This window comes from Podarcis melisellensis (assembly GCF_964234715.1).
Source record: "Podarcis melisellensis genome assembly, chromosome: 5".
NCBI lineage: Eukaryota > Metazoa > Chordata > Lepidosauria > Squamata > Lacertidae > Podarcis > Podarcis melisellensis.
Genome location: NC_138537.1, coordinates 22645745 through 22664186, shown reverse-complemented (window position 1 = coordinate 22664186; position 18442 = coordinate 22645745). Strand labels below are relative to the sequence as shown.

Here is an 18442-nt window from a genome sequence, read left to right as displayed (position 1 = left end):
GGGCCGAGGCCGTTGGGCATTCTTGCTGCTGCTAATTTATATCCCTCCCTTCTTCCCAATGAAACAATAAACACATTATTGAAACTATTCTAATACTGCTGCAGACCGGGAAAGATCTCAAGTTAAAAGGCTTGTTGTTGCAAAACATCTGGTGACTCCTATTGATATATTCACACAGGGGTATTAAACCCCAAACATCACAACCTGCCATCTAGTTTTGACATCACACATTGGGCATAAAGATCTAAGAGAGCAGGCCAAAGGCACAGCTCATCCAGCAGCCTTTTCTCACAATGGCCAGCAAGATGTACAAGCATGACCCAAGAACATCAACAATCTTCCCACTGATGCCTCCTAGTCATTTCTTCATATGAAGCTGTCATAGGTCATATTCACCCCATACATTTAAAGCACTATGGTGCCACTTTAAACAGCCAGGGCTTCCCCCAAAGAATTCTGGGAGCTGTAGTTCCCTAAGGGTGCTGAGAGTCATCAGGAGGCACCATTCCCCTCAAATACCGTAAGTAGTTTTGATCTCAGTTTTCTAGAGGAATTGTGAGGGGAATGGGGGTCCAAGGTACATTAAGAATTGCTAAAACCTTTACATCCCAGTTTAATCACTGAGGTAATCTGCAGGAGCATCGTTCTTTGTCCCCTGAGTTGATGAGGCTCAACTGACAACAAGAAAAAACCAAGCCTTCAGAAGGTACCTTTTGTTTCAACCTTTAAATGCCTGCTGAAAAAATTATACGTTGCCAGGCTTATTCAGGCAATTAAAGAGAACATTTCCCCCATCATGGTTAGTTGATGGTCTTTGATTTTAAAGGCTTGTGTGTTTTAATTCCACACACGCATTTCTGTAAATCACCTTGACATTTTTTTATGATATAGTAGTATACAAATATTTTGATAAACAAACAAAAAAAATAACAAATTGACCTGAAGGTAATTGTGGTGGGGTGAGGTGAGTCTGGCTCAATTTCTCAGTACCAGGAATTCATGAGAATACATATGGAGAGGTTCATAAAAAGCTAGGATGAATAGACATGAGATGAAGCCCTCACTTTGAATATCTGCACTGGCTTGCCCTTTCACAGCTTGAGGAATGCAAACACCATTTCTGAGGAGGATAGATGTGCAGGGGCAGCAAGAACAGCAAGTATTGGACTTTCTTTGCAAAGATGGTTGTTGAGTCCAATATGTATTCTCAGAAAGTGCTTTGGTCTTTAGGTCTAAATCATTAATTTTTGGTTACCAGAGTATCCGTGAATAGGAGTGCATTGCAGAGAATATTTCTGTCCAGGGTGCTGAACTCTGGGTGAAAACCAGTGCTTTCTTTTCAGGAGGTACTCAAGAGTACACAAGTCGTTTTTTGGTTGTTAAAAAGTGTGGCACTTACTGTAACAACTTCGTGGTGAGTACCAGCACCTATTCTTCTAGAAAAAAAAGCATTGGTGAAAACCATTTTTAAAAACTTACACTACTTCTTTGAATATTTAACCCCCTTAAATAGCAACGATCTTGCATAATCTGGTTGGTACATGAATGTCCTTTCTTGCTTCCATGCCTGCTTCAAATAGGGAGCCAATGTGGTGTAGTGGTTAGAGTGGTAGACTCGTAATCTGGTGAACCAGGTTTGATTCCCTGCTCCTCCACCTGCAGCTGCTGGGTGACCTTGGGCTAGTCACATTTCTCTCAGCCCCACTCACCTCACAGAGTGTTTGTTGTGGGGGAGGAAGGGAAAGGAGAATGTTAACTGCTTTGAGACTCCTTAGGGTAGTGATAAAGCAGGATATCAAATCCAAAATCCAAATCCAAATAAATGAAAGCTGAATGGGTTCTTCACAGACAGAGGCACCTTTCCCACTTCCTGTTAAAATTGCATAGAAGCTGCATAGGTTTCAAACGGAAGTGATCAAAGAGAAAGGGAAATTACTGAAGGCCGCATACAGCATACTATTAGAATGGGAGACGGAAGATGAAGAGGTAAAATCAGTTATGATTAAATGGGCACAAGATGTAGGTCAAAACATTATGATGGAAGATTGGGAAAAATTATGGAAAACTGATTTAAAATTTACAGATTGTTCCCTGTTGAAGGAGAATTACATGAAGATGATGTACAGATGGTACACGACACCAGTGCAGTTAGGGAAAAGGTACAAAACTAGTTCAAATATATGTTGGAAGTGTAAGGAAAAGGAAGGGACATTTTATCATATGTGGTGGGATTGTAATGTAATTTTTAAAAATTGGGAAATGATATATAATGAATTGAAGAAAATGTTCCATTTAACATTTGTTAAAAAACCTGAAGCATTTTTGTTAGGGATTGTAGGGAAAGATCTGCCAAAGAAGCTGAAAAACATCTTCATGTATGCAACAACAGCCACGAGAGTTCTAATAGCACAAGGATGGAAGACTGAAGAAACCCCAACTAAAGAATCATGGCAAGAAAAATCAGCTAAATAGTTTGAGGATCTATACAACTGTGTAACATGCAGAAAACAGCATTCTTAGAGAAATCAAAGAACTGAGGGAAGCTGGGGGTGGGTGGGGCGAGGGAGGGAAAATGGGGGGAAATAAGGATGATATGTTTCTGAATATGTTTTGTTTTAATTTTGAATAAAAAAAACTTTAAAAAAACTGCATAGAAGCTACTTTTCTGTGATGTGATCCAGAGAGAGGGTGGCGTGGGGTGGGGTGGTGAATGAGCAGGGAGTGCAACCCGAAGGCTTTTTTTCACAGCAGGAAGGATGACATCATCCACCAGAGTGTCAGGGCAATTGACAGATTCTCTTTGCTCTGACAAGTGAATGAGGTGATGATGAGACTTTCAAGTTTGTTTGTGACAGGTTAGTATATCAGAAGTCAGTCGAAGAGGAAAAGAATCAAGCAGATTCTGGATATTCCTTCCCTTTGATGGAGTTCCTAATTCATCGTAGCTCATGGATCCACACTTCTTTGCGAAATTGTCTGCATTTCTAATTGCAAGCTACAAGTTGTGTTGCAGCTCCGTGTGGTTTATAAGTTGAACCAATGCACTCAGAACAAAGCTCCACTGAGTGAAATGCAGTTTCTAATAAATTGGGTGTGTCTAATAGTGGAGGAACCCAAATGACTGCTATGGGAACTGTAATGATGAGCTCCTGCACTTACCACTACACCCTGATCACGAGGAAATATGATTATTTCAATTAGAAGATGGTGGTTTGTAGCAACCAGGCAGTGAAATTGGTGAACAGTAAATAAGGGTTGCCATACGTCCGGGAAAACCTGGACATGTCCTCTTTTTGGAGGCCAACATGCCCATCTGGGTTTTGTTTTGTTTTTCAACATTTTAAAGGAAATGTCCGGGTTTTCTGGGCTTTTATATTTTAGGGGTTTTTTTGGGGGGGGAGCGGGCATGTGCATGCTCAGGAGGACACTGTGCCCTGGAAGCAGAAGCACTGTGGTGGCGTGATAAGGTAGGAGCTGGGGTCCTGCCTCGGCTCGGGCTGGCAGCAGCTTGAGCCTGGTGGCTTAAGCTTGGGCAGTTTGGACGTGGGCTGCTTTCCACGCCATGGCCACTGCCAGTCTGAGCCAGGGAAAGAGGAGCGCTGTGGTGACCCCGTGTGCCCATGCCCACATGCTTCTTTTCCCAGCTCGAGCTGTCCTCTTTTTTGCTCTTCGAGATATGGCAACCCTACAGTAAATGGAAGTAAGGAGACTCTGGCAGGACTTGTGTACGCTCAAGGACTACATGGCCTAAAAGCACAGTGGGCACATCTCAAGGTGATGGTGATGTGTTGCAAAGAAGGAAGCAGAACTCCTTGCTATCTTCTAAGCATTTATCCACTCCACCTATCAAGGAACCAGATTTGGTACCAGCAAAATCCCTTGCTTTTGATCATAAGATCAAACAAACAAACATGAAAAAACCAGCATGGAAGAAAGTCATAGCTCTACCCCACCTGCAATGCTGGTAAACCAAAGTCTTTGGGCTTTATTTATTGCCAGTGAAATAAATAGGAATACATTCCATGAAGCTGATGTACCCTGGCTCAACTGTGGCTCTTTTTCACATAAATCTGAGTCATATAGATGCTCAAGTTTCAAAACATAGAAGTAAAGCACAGACCACCAAGCCTGCAAGTTATTCATCACATACTGCACATATAAGAAGACACTTTTAGAAGATTTCAAACAAGGAAAGACTCTACCTGCCGTGGGGTCCTTTCCGACTTACTTCTGCACCACTCCCAGTCAGAGAGTTCTGGTTTTCGGCACTCCTCATGAGAAAGCCTTCTTTCCTTCTCTTCAAAGAAAGCACACTTCTCAATATTCCTCACCTCTTCTTTTTTATACGTTCCCGTTTTGTCAGAAAGCAGACAATCCATAAACTTATCCTTGTTAAGGTCTTGTTTGGTGTCTGTACCAACAGTTTTTTTGCACTTGGTGCTCTCTTTAAGCAGGGAGCTGTCCTCCAGGGAGATGGTGCTGAACTCAATTTTGTTGCAGTCCTTTTGAGTCTCTCTTATATTCTCGCAGTCATAGTTGAGCAAGCTGTGGTATGATATAGAGTTGCCATCGTCGCTGTGATAGTTGTCATGAGATATCTTATAGATTCCATAACCTTGTTGGAATGACAGATTGAATTCAAAGCCTCTTCTTTTGGCTAAAGAAAGGAAAGAAGTGTTTGCATTAAAAATAGCTGGTGGGAAGTGCAAATGGCAGATACTGGCATTAAAAACAACAACCATAAAATGGGATAAATTTGGATTGCATTGCACACTTTAACACAATATTTTTAAAAACCAACCAATGTTCCAAGTGCTTAAACACCAACGCTAAATGAAGACAGACATATGCTCTAAGGGTGAAGACATTATTTGCCCTGAATACATATACCTTGGAATGGATTTAATGTGTCTTCCAGCTACTTCCACCACACCTGGAACTTATATCTGACATTACCCAATATTAGCTGACTCATTTTCTCAGGAAGAGAACAGAGTGATTTTCCAGATATTAGAAGTAGTTTTGATCTCTGTTTTACGGAGGACCCAGCATGTGAAAGCTGATAACATGCAAAACAGAAAACAAACTTTCTGGCTCATCATGATAGGATAGTCAGCAGAGTGTAGTTTGAACTGGTTGGCGTGGAGTTGGTAGGCATAAGACTACTAAAAGGCAAGTCACATGTCCTGTTGATTTCAGTGGGAACTAATAATAATAATAATAATAATAATAATAATAATAATAATAATATCTTTATTGTCATTGCCCCCTCTCGGGGACAACGAAATTACTTGGCTGCTCCATCCACCCAGGTAGGGCACTCCACACAAAATCAAAACAACTATAAAAACACTAATTAAAACAATACAGTATAATACAGCAAGGAGGATTAGATGACTTTCAAAGTCCAGGCTTCCCATTCAGGGCCGAGATCGCTCTGGAGAAGAAGCTGTTCTTAGGACGGCTCGTTCTTGTCTTCATCGTCCTGTATCTCCGTCCCGACGGCAGGAGCTCGAAGAGACAGTGACCAGGATGCGATGGATCTTTTACTATGTCAAGTGCCTTCCTATGGCACCTTGTGGCATAAATCTGCTCTACGGTGGAGAGTGGGCAGCCAACAATGCTCTCTGCTGCCTTAACAACTCTGCACAACCCCATCCTGTCCTGGGTAGTACAGCTTCCGTACCACACACATAAGTCATAAGTGAGCACGCTCTCAATGGCACAGTGATAGAAGGCAAGCAGCAGTTTCTGCAGAAGATGTTTTTTCTAAATTCAGTTATGTGGATCTAACACCTTGGATCAAGGGCTAGTGCAGCATGCTACTTAACAGAATGAACTGTGAAAACAGGCAAAATTATACACATTAGGTTGGAACTAGACAGGCATGACTTAAAACCCACTGATTTCAGTGGGAACATGCAGCTAACTTACTCTGGATCCCATCCATTGTTTGCCATTTCAATCTTATCTTGCCTGGTTTTTTGGAGGTGTGTGTGGCTTAAGTCAGCAGATGGTTTCACATTTAGCATCTGTTGCATTTGAACTGCTTTCATCTAATTTTAATCGGATCTTTTGCATCTGCTTTGTGGCATTGATTCAGAAAGGGCAATAGGCACATGGAAGCATCTCTTCAGAATTAAGAAAAGCATGCAGAAAATTGGAGTTGCATTCGCAGGCATTTCGCAGGCTGGATCCAACACTGTTTCTGATGTAGGATTGGGAACTGTGGAAGTTGCTTATGATATTGCTAGTCAGAGGCATCATCTCCCCACCCCATTTGTCCTCAAAGGAAAAGAGAAGTGGAAGGAATGAACCCCAGACCTCCACATATCCAAGCAAGTGAGTGCTGTTCTCAAAGTCAACAGCACCATCTACTTGTTTGGAGGCTAGATGTGCAATGGATTATATGGATAGCCCTATGCTGCATGCAGAAAATCTCTGGATCAAAGCTTTAAACCAGGGATGGGAACCCTGTGGTTCTCCAGCTGTTATTGGACTACAGCTTCCACCTGTCGCAGCCAGCATGACCATTGTTCAGGGATGCTGTAAGTTGTAGTTCAGCAATATCTAGAGAACCACAGGTTCCCCATCCCCATTGTTTATCATTCCCAGTCTTTGGAACAGAAATAGAAATAGAACAGGGATAGAAATAGAAGCAAGCTAAAAGAGCCCACTTAAAGAGCCCACTTAAAGAAATATAGTGTGGGCTTTTTGCTTTCATAAGGTCCTTCTTACTGCTAGTGGCTAGTTAGATGGTGGCTAGCCCCCAGATCAAGGACGCGGATGCCGCTGTGGGTTAAACCACAGAGCCTAGGACTTGCCGATCAGAAGGTCAGCGGTTCAAATCCCCGCGACGGGGTGAGCTCCCGTTGCTCTGTCCCTGCTCCTGCCAACCTAGCAGTTCGAAAGCACTTCAAAGGGTAAGTAGATAAATAGGTACCACTCTGGTGGGAAGGTAAACAGTGTTTCCGTGCACTGCTCTGGTTCGCCAGAAGCGGCTTAGTCATGCCGGCCACATGACCTGGAAACTGAACACCGGCTCCCTTGGCCAATAAAGCGAGATGAGCGCCGCAACCCCAGAGTCGGTCACGACTGGACCTAATGGTCAGGGGTCCCTTTACCTTTAACCCCCAGATCACTGACCCGATATGGGCTCCCTTGCAATTATTTTGCTCACCCAAGCAAAATAATGTGACTCGGAAACTACAACTAATCCAGAATGCGGCAGCTAGACTGGTGACTGGGAGCGGCCGCCGAGACCATATAACACCGGTCTTGAAAGACCTACATTGGCTCCCAGTATGTTTCCGAGCACAATTCAAAGTGTTGGTGCTGACCTTTAAAGCCCTAAATGGCCTCGGTCCAGTATACCTGAAGGAGCGTCTCCACCCCCATCATTCTGCCCGGACGCTGAGGTCCAGCGCCGAGGGCCTTCTGGCGGTTCCCTCATTGCGAGAAGCGAAGCTACAGGGAACCAGGCAGAGGGCCTTCTCGGTAGTGGCGCCCACCCTGTGGAACGCCCTTCCAGCAGATGTCAAAGCGATAAACACCTACCTTACATTCAGAAGACATCTTAAGGCAGCCCTGTTCAGGGAAGTTTTTAACGTGTGATATTTTACTGTATTTTTGGTTTTTATGGAAGCCGCCCAGAGTGGCTGGGGAGGCCCAGCCAGATGGGCGGGGTATAAATAATAAATTCTTATTCTTATTCTTATTCTTATTATTCTTATTATTCTTATTCTTATTCTTATTATTATTATTACATATTGGGTAGTTGCAGCAGCAGCAGCAGCAGAAAGAACAAGAAACTGAGCAGGCACATCACTGGAATGCAGAGAGATTAGTGCACTTGTGAGGATACAAATCTGATACAGCAGATCAGTCATTTTTATGAACAGAGAGGGACTGATACCTGCCCCCCGCCCACAGATCTGCATGGATCAGCCAACAAGTGGTGTGTATGTGTGTTTCTGTGTCTGCATGCATGCAATGTCACACCCAGTTTTTGCCACACCCACTCCTGGCATGTGATCCCCCTGGGAATTGGACAAGGGTTTGGCACTTGGGCTACCCCTGCCTTAGCAGTATGCATGGCACCTCCTCTTTACCAAGCATCAAGCAAAAAACCTATTTGCTTTGCCCAAACATTTGGAGAACATTAGCTGTTTAGTTCTTACAACTCACTTGTGTTGTTAAGAATCTGCGCCTTGAGGATTTTAATCTATTTCTTTTATCTGCTTTAGTTATTAAATTGTTTTCTTATTGTTCTTGTTCAGTCTGGATGAGTTTTAATTGTACTGCATGTACCATGCTCAGAGATTGGTTATGTTGGGGCGGTGGTGGGGCTGGTTTATAATTATTCTAAATAAATATATTAAGGTCATTATGGCACTGGGCACATGAGCTATATTTTAAGTTGCTTAATTCTGCATGGTAAATATTTTGCACGGGGTCCTGGAGAGATAGAATAGCTCTTGGCAAAAAATAAAACAAAAGGAAAATTCAGTTTCGAAACAATTAGGTAATCATTGCTTTGCCATCTGTCACATATTTCACTTTGTAAATATTGTATCGGAGCCAGAGCCAGTTTGTTACAAAGCACTATCAGGAACAAATTGCTTCTTGACACACAGCAAACACTGTAGTTGGGGAAACAGGTTCTGAAAGATCCAGAGGAAGAATCAATTTAGAGCAAAAGTCATCTCCGTCATAAGCATAGATCCATTTTCAAGAAGATTTTTGTAACAACCCTGGTCAAACTACTGAAAAATGTTCTGTTCTGCGCTGTCTATAAAGACTGCAGGTGGGAGTTCATGTTGAGAGATTCAGGACCAACAAGAGGAGGTAATTCTTCACACAGAATATATCTAGACTATAGAATCTGCACCCGAAAGATGGGAGTGATGGCCATCAGTTTGGATAGCTTCAGAGGGGAATTAGAGGAATTTGTGGAGGATAAGGTTATCAATGGCTATTGAAGCACCATGCCTCTGAAGACCAGTTGCTGGAGACCAACAACAGGAGAGTCCCTGTGGGCTTCTCCAAAGCATCTGCTTGTCCCCTGTGGGAATGCTGGATTAGATAGGTCTTCGGTTTCATCCAGCAGAGCTCTTCGAATGGTCCTGCACTGTGCACATTTAGATATCAGATATCCTCCTTAAATGTAGATAGCCATGATTCTGAGGTTACATGCATAGAATCAAGGCACATGGAGCTGGGACACTGAAGCATCAATCAGTCACCTAGTCCAGAAAAGAGGCTCTCTTTTGGAGGAAGAAAGATCACACACTGGACTCCTTTGGGAGGGATATAAATTTAATAAAGTAAACAAACTGCTGCTCTCTCATCTACACCTTTAAAAAAAGCCAGTGTAGATAGTGTTACTCGGATCAGTGAGGCCAATGTTTAAATCCCAGCACAGTCATTAAGCTCACTGGGTGACCTTCACTATAGCTCTATCTTGTCGATTTCCTCATGTGCTTAACCATTGCATGAAGGGGAGAGTGGGGTCATGCTTGCTAGCCCTGCCCCTTCATCACATCCTCACCAGCCTTGCCCTTCTACCAGCCACACACTGGGGCTGAAGGTCCAAAATACTTGACGACCTCTCCCCCTTGTAGCCATATGCTGTTAAAAACCAGGTTTATCAGTGAGGAGGCATCCAATATTGTTGATGGGCTGTGCTTGACTCGGTTGGTTACAAGTTGTTCAGAACTGGACAGCTCAGGGATTTCAAACGAAGCAGCACAGGAAAGCATCTTATGCTGAGTCTATCTAAGTCTATCACTGGGTGTATCTAACATATTCTTTGCACTATCTGGAGGCAGCTTTCCAGGGCTTCAGAGACTGGGCCTTCTTAGCCTTCGTTTGAACTTGGGACCTGCTGCATGCAAAACAAATGCTCTACCACAGATCCAGAGGGATCAAGGAAGTTACCATGGGTGAAAACCACATATTCCTAGCTTTGTGGTGTTCATGTTGAACAGCAATTCACATAATATAAGAAAGGGACATGAAAGCACCATGTGGACCAGATTTTGATGAAACAAGCTGTAACTGCACAGTTTTCCCTGGGAAGGGGAAGTTGTTCAGGGCCAGGCAGAATCAGAAGCTTAGCCTCCAGTCCCTTCCCATCCTCCTTCTGTACTTACTTTTGCCTTCCTCTGAGGATACAGTGTAGACATTCCTTCTGCAGTTGATGATGCAGCCGCAAGGCAGGTGACTCCAGTGTTCTGACAAGACAAATACTGGGGTGACAGTAACGGCTAGGAGCGTTAGCAGAAAGCTGAATATCTCAAAGGAAAGGCTTTGAAACCCAACAGTGTGTTGAACAACCATTTGAATCTGAAAGAGAGAGGCGTTTCAAAGAAATTAGAAACACTCTTATTGTCTGTTACTATGAGTAAAAGGAATAAAAACAAACCATACAAGGGTAAATGGAAAATTGTGCGCGCCATCTCTCAGTTGTAGATAGTGCTGCTCCAGCAAAGTTCCACTGTTGCAATGGGACTTCCGTCTCATCTCTTATATACACACAAATCTGCTCCCAACAGTCCCCCAACACTCTGGAGCTGATTTTGGGGGTGCACAGGAGACTGGAAGAGACTGGCAAGAAAGATAAAGCTCCATTGCATGCACAGAAGAGCTGCAGGGCTGGATATGACCCATCATCTGCAAAAAAGTCCTATTGAACCTAATAGAACTTACAAAATACATATGATTGCACTATATTAAGTGTCAGAGCCACCCGTCTGGTCCCAGCTCACAAGAGACCCAAATCCGATCCAGTTTATTTACAAAAAGTCTTTATTGAAGATCATTGCTCCATTTACATTCCATCATTGTGACTCTACGTCTGTAACGTTAGACCGCTGAAGTACCCTCTGAATCCGTACCGCCTCTACACCAATTTAAGAGGCTTGTGCTGGACCACCTCTTCCTCTCCTTCCTTTTCCGCAAGGTCTTTCTGCCCCCCTGGGTTCCCCCTCGCCGGGACTCGCCCGAGGCTGAATCCTCTGACGCCTCTGCCCCCCTCCTTCTCGCTTTGGGGCTGGGCTCCTCCCCAGGGCTCTCCTCACTTCCGCGTGCCTCTACATTTGAACTTGGCGCGCGTACGTTGCTTCTGACCTTTCTCTCGACCGCTACACTGCTCCCGGTGCTGCTCTCCACCCTTTCCGGCTGAGCGTCCTGCTCCGATCTCCTTCCCTTGTCTCCTTCTTGCTCTGCTCCCTCTGACACACTGGTAACTCCACCCCCTTCACTCCGTTCCGGCTGAGAAGCCGGCTCCGGTGCCCAACTCGCACTGGAGCTTCTCCCTTCGCTCCCCTGCTCCTCACTGCTTCCCCCTTGGCCTCCCTTTGGTCTGACCAGGGGGGCCCCCTTTTGGGAGTCCTCTGACTCACTGGACAGACTCATGGACGACCTTTGGTCATCGTCATCCTCCTCCTCATCTCTCTGGGATTCTTCCCCCTCGCTCTCTGTCTCCTCCCCCATCTGCTCTTCTCTCCCTGAAACCCTGACATCCAGCTTTTATAAATCATGTTCATTTAAGCATGGGCTTAACACTCCTATTGAAATCAACCAGGCATTTAAATGTTTTTGCTGGATTGTGTCCAACCTGTTGCGGGGTGAGTTTTGTGAGGAGGGAGCAGCTGCTTTAATGTGAGACTCTAGCCCTATTCAGGTGATGCATGAGTGTGTGAATTCATTAAAATAAACAAATTAAAAATGAGCCCCATTTGTTTTATTCACATAGAGAGTCAAACAAATGAATTCTGAGTGCACAGCCTATTCATTTCTCATTTGTTTTGTTCATTTTCATATTTGTTTTTATTGACATAGAGAAATAACCAACTTTCTGCACAGGTTACAGGAAGGAGGGAAGAGAAATAAGAAATAGAATAAAATGAGGAGCCTTTTCTTTGTGTCTTTGAAATTTGGTAAGTCTGGTTCCTTGGAGGAATAGAATAAGTCTTGCCTGAAAGTATCATACCAGTGGAATGTGGAATACAGATGTTACAAGCAGCTGACTCTTGGTGGCTCTAATTAGGCCCCTGGGATGGAGGTTCTTCACCTCTGCAATATAGCCTATGCTTAGGTCCAATATTCTTAAATTGTGGTGCCCAGAACTGGACACAGTATTCCAGGTGTGGTCTGACCAAGGCAGAATGGAGTGGTATTATGACTTCCTTTTATCGGGACACTATACTTCTGTTGATACAACCTAGAATAGCATTAGCTTATTTTGCTTTTGCATCACCCTGTTGACTCATGTTAAGCTTCTGGTCTACCAAGACTCCAAGATCCATTTTACACATTCTACTAGTAAGCCGACATGGGTGGCACTGTGGGTTAAACCACAGAGCCTAGGACTTGCCAATCAGAAGGTCGGCGGTTCAAATCCCTGCAACGGGGTGAGCTCCCGTTGCTCGGTCCCTGCTCCTGCCAACCTAGCAGTTCGAAAGCACGTCAAAGTGCAAGTAGATAAATAGGTACCACTCTGGCGGGAAGGAAAACGGCATTTCCGTGTGCTGCTCTGGTTCGCCAGAAGCGGCTTAGTCATGCTGGCCACATGAGCTGTATGCCGGCTCCCTCAGCCAATAAAGCGAGATGAGCGCTGCAACCCCAGAGTCGGCCACGACTGGACCTAATGGTCAGGGGTCCCTTTACCTTTACTAGTAAGCCAGGTGTCCCCCACCCTCTTATATTTGTGTAGCTGGTGGTTCCTGCCTAAGTGCAGAACTTTACATTTCTCCTATTGAAATTCATTTTATTAGCTTTCGCCCACTTGTCCAATGTGTTAAAGTCATCCTGAATCCCGATTCTGCCTTCTGCAACATAAGCTACCCCTCCCAGCTTGGTGTCAGCTACAAATTTGATGAGCATCCACCTCAATTTCTTCATCCATGTCATTTATAAAGATGTTGAACAATGGGACAAGGACAAAACCCTGTGGCAGTGGGGCACCCCACTTTTTTCCTGGATGATGAGGAACCATTGGTGAACACTCTTTGGTTTCGGTTACTCCACCAGCTACAAATCTACTTAACAGTAACCACATCCAGCCTACATTTTACCAACTTCTCCACAAGAACAAGAAGTGTTTAAAATGGAGAGGCTCTCATGAATGAGACACTAGCAAGCCCGTTGGACACGTTCCCCAGCCAACATGCAATCAACATCAGTTTGTAAATGGCTCTATGCATGTGTGTGTGTGGATATACCGCATGTGTATAGAGTTTCTTCCTGTAAACCATGATTCTTCAGGGTTCATGTTCTAGATGCAAAATGCTGAAGACTCAGGACAGATAAAAAAGTACTTCTTTAAGCAGCAGCAGTGCATAGTTAAACTATAGAACTCGCTCCCTTGGGAGGCAATGATGGCCACCAACCTAGACGGCTTTGAAAGAAGATTAGGTGGATTCATGAAGGAGAGGGCTATTGATGGCTACAAGCCATGATGGCTATCCCCTGCCTCCCTAGTTGGAAGTAGCAATGCTTATCCATACCAGTTTCTGGAAACCACAGGAGGGGATAGTGTTCTTGTGCTTGGGCTCTGTTTCTGGATTTCCTATAGGCATCCAGTTGGACTAGGATGCTGGACTAGATGGGTCACTGGCCTGTTCCATCAGGCTCTTCTTATGTTCTCCTGTTCATAACTGGCTTGTCTTGGCAGCTAGTTTGTTTGATGAACCTACATTTAACTCTACCATCCCTGTGGCACTATTTGTCACAGCTGTGATTTTACCATACAGATGCAAACGTGTTAGGCAGGAACTTTGGTCCAGAGGAACTTGAGGTGGGCTCCACGATCTCTCACACTGGGAAATCCACATCTTAAGGGGCTATGGGGCATAGAGCAGCCCATCTTTGTTTCTGAATATCACCATTACTGCACCCGTTGGGAAGAGCTACAGTCACAGGAATGGCATTGGTGGTTGGCAGAGTTGGCTTCCTGCCCATCTCCCATCATGATGTAGTAGTTTGGTGTGGTCAAGGCTTTCGGGCAGCATTTTGCATCTGGAACAAGATCGCCAGAATCCTATGCCTTTCCTCAGTCAAGCTGTACTTGATACAGTGTGTGGCTGATCTTCTCCCATGGTTCTGTGTCATGAGTATTATTTCCTCTCATCTCTCCCCTGCTCCTGGTACACACCCATTTGCCATAGGCACACTTAAAGCACCTTGAATCATACATGTGTACACCGAAGGTAATGTGTGAAGTCGCCTTTTATTTTAAAGAATCCACGAGGAATAATTGAATTCAGAACAGAATTTATCCACACATTTGCTTGTGTCTTCTGGGGTTTGTATTAAGGATTATGTGGGTTGTTCCATTATGTATATTTACAATCTCCAATTTCTCACTGCATTGTATTCAGGCTCTAGAATCGCATGACTTCTGTATGCTCATTATCTTTTGTTGTTGTTGTTAAAACATTGGTTCTTAGGAATGCACCTGCTGCAGTACAGTTTTTGATAGCCCACTGTTTCTTGAAAGCCTATGCATTACCTTAACCTTTATTTTCAATAACTCCTGGTACACTCTAAATATGTAACAGTGTAATATTTGTGGCATTTTAAAACAGGGATGGGCACCACAGTGCCCTCCAGATAATTTGGATCCCCAACTCCCATCAATCCAGGCCAACATTGCCAGTAGACCAGCTACATCTATAGGGCATCACAGTGGTTAACCCTATTTTAAAAGAATGCAGGTCTCAATAGGCATTGGCTCTGAAGCACAGATACACAATGAGGTTGCCATCTACAAAAAGATACATGGTTGTAAGCCAGTTAGGCTTACCTGGGCGTATGCCCCATGGAACCCATCAGGGCTTGCTTCTGGTTTCTTGCACTGCTGGTCTCTAAAGTGTTGGTGCAGCTTGAAACCAGCATTCCTGTTCCTCTGGAATCTGTCGAAGGCGAGCTCTGTGACTTTGAATCCTGACAGATGCTGAGAAGCAAATGTTCCAGTGCAACTCCCATCTGTGTCAGTTGCTTCAAGTGAAACAATAAATATTGATGCCTTTGCTCTGGCAGAGAAGTAGCTTTGACCCTGAGGCTATTAATAAAAGTCCACTTGAGGTAATGCTGGGAGACAGAAACACACCTCTCAGATGATGGCACTGATAATGATGATAGATGACTTATACAGTACCATCAATGAGTGTCGTTTCGCAAGGAAAAGAGAAGGTACCTACTGCCACAAACCTTACAGTCTAAATCTCACTGGTGAGGAGGCCACAGAGGGAGGGGGGGAACCACATTCAATGGTGTTGACTCCCAGGAAAGTATGCTTAGAAATTCAACCATAATCACAGTTGATTTGAAGGTCAACTCAAAGGCTTCAGGGTCAAGGTGAATTTGGGGAAAGGAACTGGAGAAGAAGAGAAAACTTAAAGCAGAGGATTCTTAGTCCAAGGCATTCACATGTGCTATGAGTGGCCCTGAGTGAGTTTCACAGGTGTCACACAGCACTTATCCACGCCCTGAAGCAAAGCAGTTTTCAGCAGCTCTCATTATTTACAAAACCATAAGCAAACACACAAACCTTTGCTTCTGAGACACATTTCCATTTTACAGCCTCTGGCAACCCACCGCCAAAGGGTGTGCCTCGGAGCCAGGAAAGGAGGATTCTGCAGATGCTCCGATTAATTTCATGCAGTCAACCCGCAGCCTGTCCAGTTGCTTGAAAAAGTAGCCCTTGGCCTGCCCTTCCAAGTAGTTTTCTTGTTTGACTCACTCTGCAATGCTTATTCGTAGAATGCTTACCCTAGCATAAAACTAGAGTCAATTAAGTAATTAGCTGGAGCCTTGGTTTGGCATGATCCTTTGTCGATGCCCATGAAAACATATGTTCAATACAAATCTATTCACCCAAATCTAGATAATCAGAACGTGCAATTAAAAGCCCAGCCCTTTCCATAAGAAGACACTGATATGCATGGAGGGGGTTCTTGCACACTCAGCGAACTCAAATAATTAAGAGTTGCTGATACAGGATTTGCCAGCATACTAACAGCACAGGCTTTGATTGAAATGACAATAATATACGCAATGAATCTCTGGTGGGCAATCCGTTTAACTCTTAGTAGCTGATTTGATGGTCTTACAGGATAAAATGATTAAAAAGCAAACAAGCCAGTAACTTTTAACTGGACTATCTGGTGTTGAAGATGTCCAGTGCAAGTTACGTGGGAAAGTTTGCTCTGTGTTCAATGGCATGTTTTAAATTTCATCCAAAACTCCCCCCCCAGCCCCCAGAACATTACAAATAGAGAAAGAAACTTGGTTTGATTTTACCATCATTGGGAGCCAAAGTGTGACTTTGGTCAGTGCCAGAATCAGGGAAAAGCGCTTCTGAGCAAATTCCACAGTGAGGGTTCGGCTGTTGTAGGGCCCCTCTTGCATGCCGTAGCGATCCAATCCATAATGGTCCACTGGGCTTTGCCTAACTTTGAGGTCAGCATTTGGAGAAGTGCCTTGGAAATGCTTCAAGGTTTTGCTCACAGTGTCTTCCGGAGATAGGGAAGGGGTGTGACGGCTGCCAGTCGGAGGCGACCCAGGGGAGAAATAGCCTCTGGCAATTTGGTGATAATCGTCATACAGATGCTGCTGCTCATCTGAACACAGCAGCTGATAAATTAAAGGGATGGAGAGCACGAGGAGGAGGCAGAAGCACAGAGAGTAGACGATAAAGAGAAATAAAATGTAAGAGCTTGTGCAGTCTGTCAGGCACCCCCAAGGGGTGGAGGCATAGCTACCCCAGCCGCAAAGAGGCAAAATACAGATTAGTAGGCTGACCATCCAGATAGTGAGAACGGCCCAGACCATGCTGACCGGCCTCTTGGTGGCCCCTTGGCCGGTGCCCATCTTGCTTAAGCTGTAGAAGTTATAAGAAACTATGAGCGACCCCATCAGATTGCTGGAAAAGCCCTGGAATAAGTACAGCAACGCCGAAGCCGTGCACAAGGTCTGGGGGAGCATCTCATCCGACCAATGCTTGAGCATGAAGATGGTTGCTGGCGCCACACTGATCAGATCGTCCACTGTCAAAGAAGTCACCAGCATGGATACAGTACTTTTGCTCTGCATCCTCAGCAGAGACACCAGCGAATAGATGCCGCCCAAGAGGGCGGTGAACGTGATGATAAAAGTCAAGGAGAAAAGGAAGAGATTCAAAGGCTTCTGCCCTTTGGGTATATCCATAATCCCGTGGTGGCTCGTCCCGTTTGATGAGACATTGCTCAGAGTGACCGACATGGTTCTTGGGATGGGTGGGGTGTTATTTTGCCTTCCCACCAATTCTGGGAGTTGTCATCTGAGGACACAAGAACTGCTGGCTTCACAGTGAATTTCTCATCTTCTCCGCCAAGTTTGTTGGACTGCATAGAGAGATCCCTTGTCCAGCACCCTTTTTCCTGGAGACCTGCTTTAGGATGCAGTCAAGCAAGCCCAGCCAAGCTGTCACTTGAGAGAGAGAGAAAAAGAGCACATGGTTTGAAAAAGGAGCATTAAGTGCCAGGGAGGAAAAGATGCAAGAAAATCAGGCAACGTGATTTCTCTGTTTTTGAATGGGTCCCGGATCCTCTCGATCAAGTTTAGCTCTGCAAGTCAGACGCGTCCAGCAGGTACCAGAAAACGTGCCGTAGTGGAAAGAAAGGAAAATCTCGGTCTCACGCTGCCGGCTGAGAAGGAACTATAGCAGCGGGGGGAGAAAAGGAGAAGCTCGTTGGCTCGCTCTGCACTATTCAGAGCTGCAGGAGGGAGGAGTCAGATAGAAGCCGGGTAGCAGAAGAGAGGAAAGTGTCTTTCTCAACGGAGCTGGCTCTCCGAGTAGGAGCCAAGGAAGAGGGGCGCGCCCTCGCCAAGCCACGCCCTCGACGCTGACACTTCCATCCAGCGCAAAAAAAGGAGAGACCTGCTGCGAGCCAGAAATGTCACCTCTCCCAAGTCCGGGTGAGGCTCCAGGCAGCTGCAACCTTCAGCAGTGCCATTGCTATCGCTTAAACCGTACTTTTGGCTCACCACGGAAAAGGGCGCGCGGGGATGCCATTTAGCCAAAAAGGATGTACTCTCGATCACACCAAAATGCTGCGTTTGAGATACATTTAGGGCACGTTAGATGCACTTCTCTCTCCTCGCCCCAGCTAGCCATTCAAAATCCACACAGAGCAATGCTTTCATGAAGCCACCCAAACGTCACGAAATAGTGAGCAAGCTTTTGAGGTCTCCAGAACTCTTCATCAGGGAGGGTATTAAGCAAAGGGTGGCGGGAAGCGGGCTTGGTGTTAAAGCCATAAAGGCTGTATTGTTAGAGTAGTTAGGGAGGCAAGGAAGTACTGGCGCACAGTTAGACTGTGGAACTCACTCCCACAAGAGGGAGTGATTATGACCACCAGATCGGATGCCTTTAAAAAGAACACTAGGCAAATTC

General features: G+C 44.9%; 1 protein-coding gene across 1 annotated transcript in view; it reads right to left on the bottom strand.

The window, feature by feature from the left end:
* The window catches only part of GPR149 (G protein-coupled receptor 149), a 36880-nt gene extending 18830 nt beyond the window's left edge, over positions 1–18050 (bottom strand). The window contains exons 1-3 of the mRNA XM_081910971.1: positions 16309–18050; positions 10155–10347; positions 4203–4657 (exon numbers count right to left, since the gene is read on the bottom strand). Of these exons, the coding sequence (XP_081767097.1) occupies positions 4203–4657; positions 10155–10347; positions 16309–17268 (1608 nt within the window). The 5' untranslated portion in view covers positions 17269–18050. The remainder of the gene's footprint in view (positions 1–4202; positions 4658–10154; positions 10348–16308) is intronic.
* Positions 18051–18442: the final 392 nt, after the last annotated feature.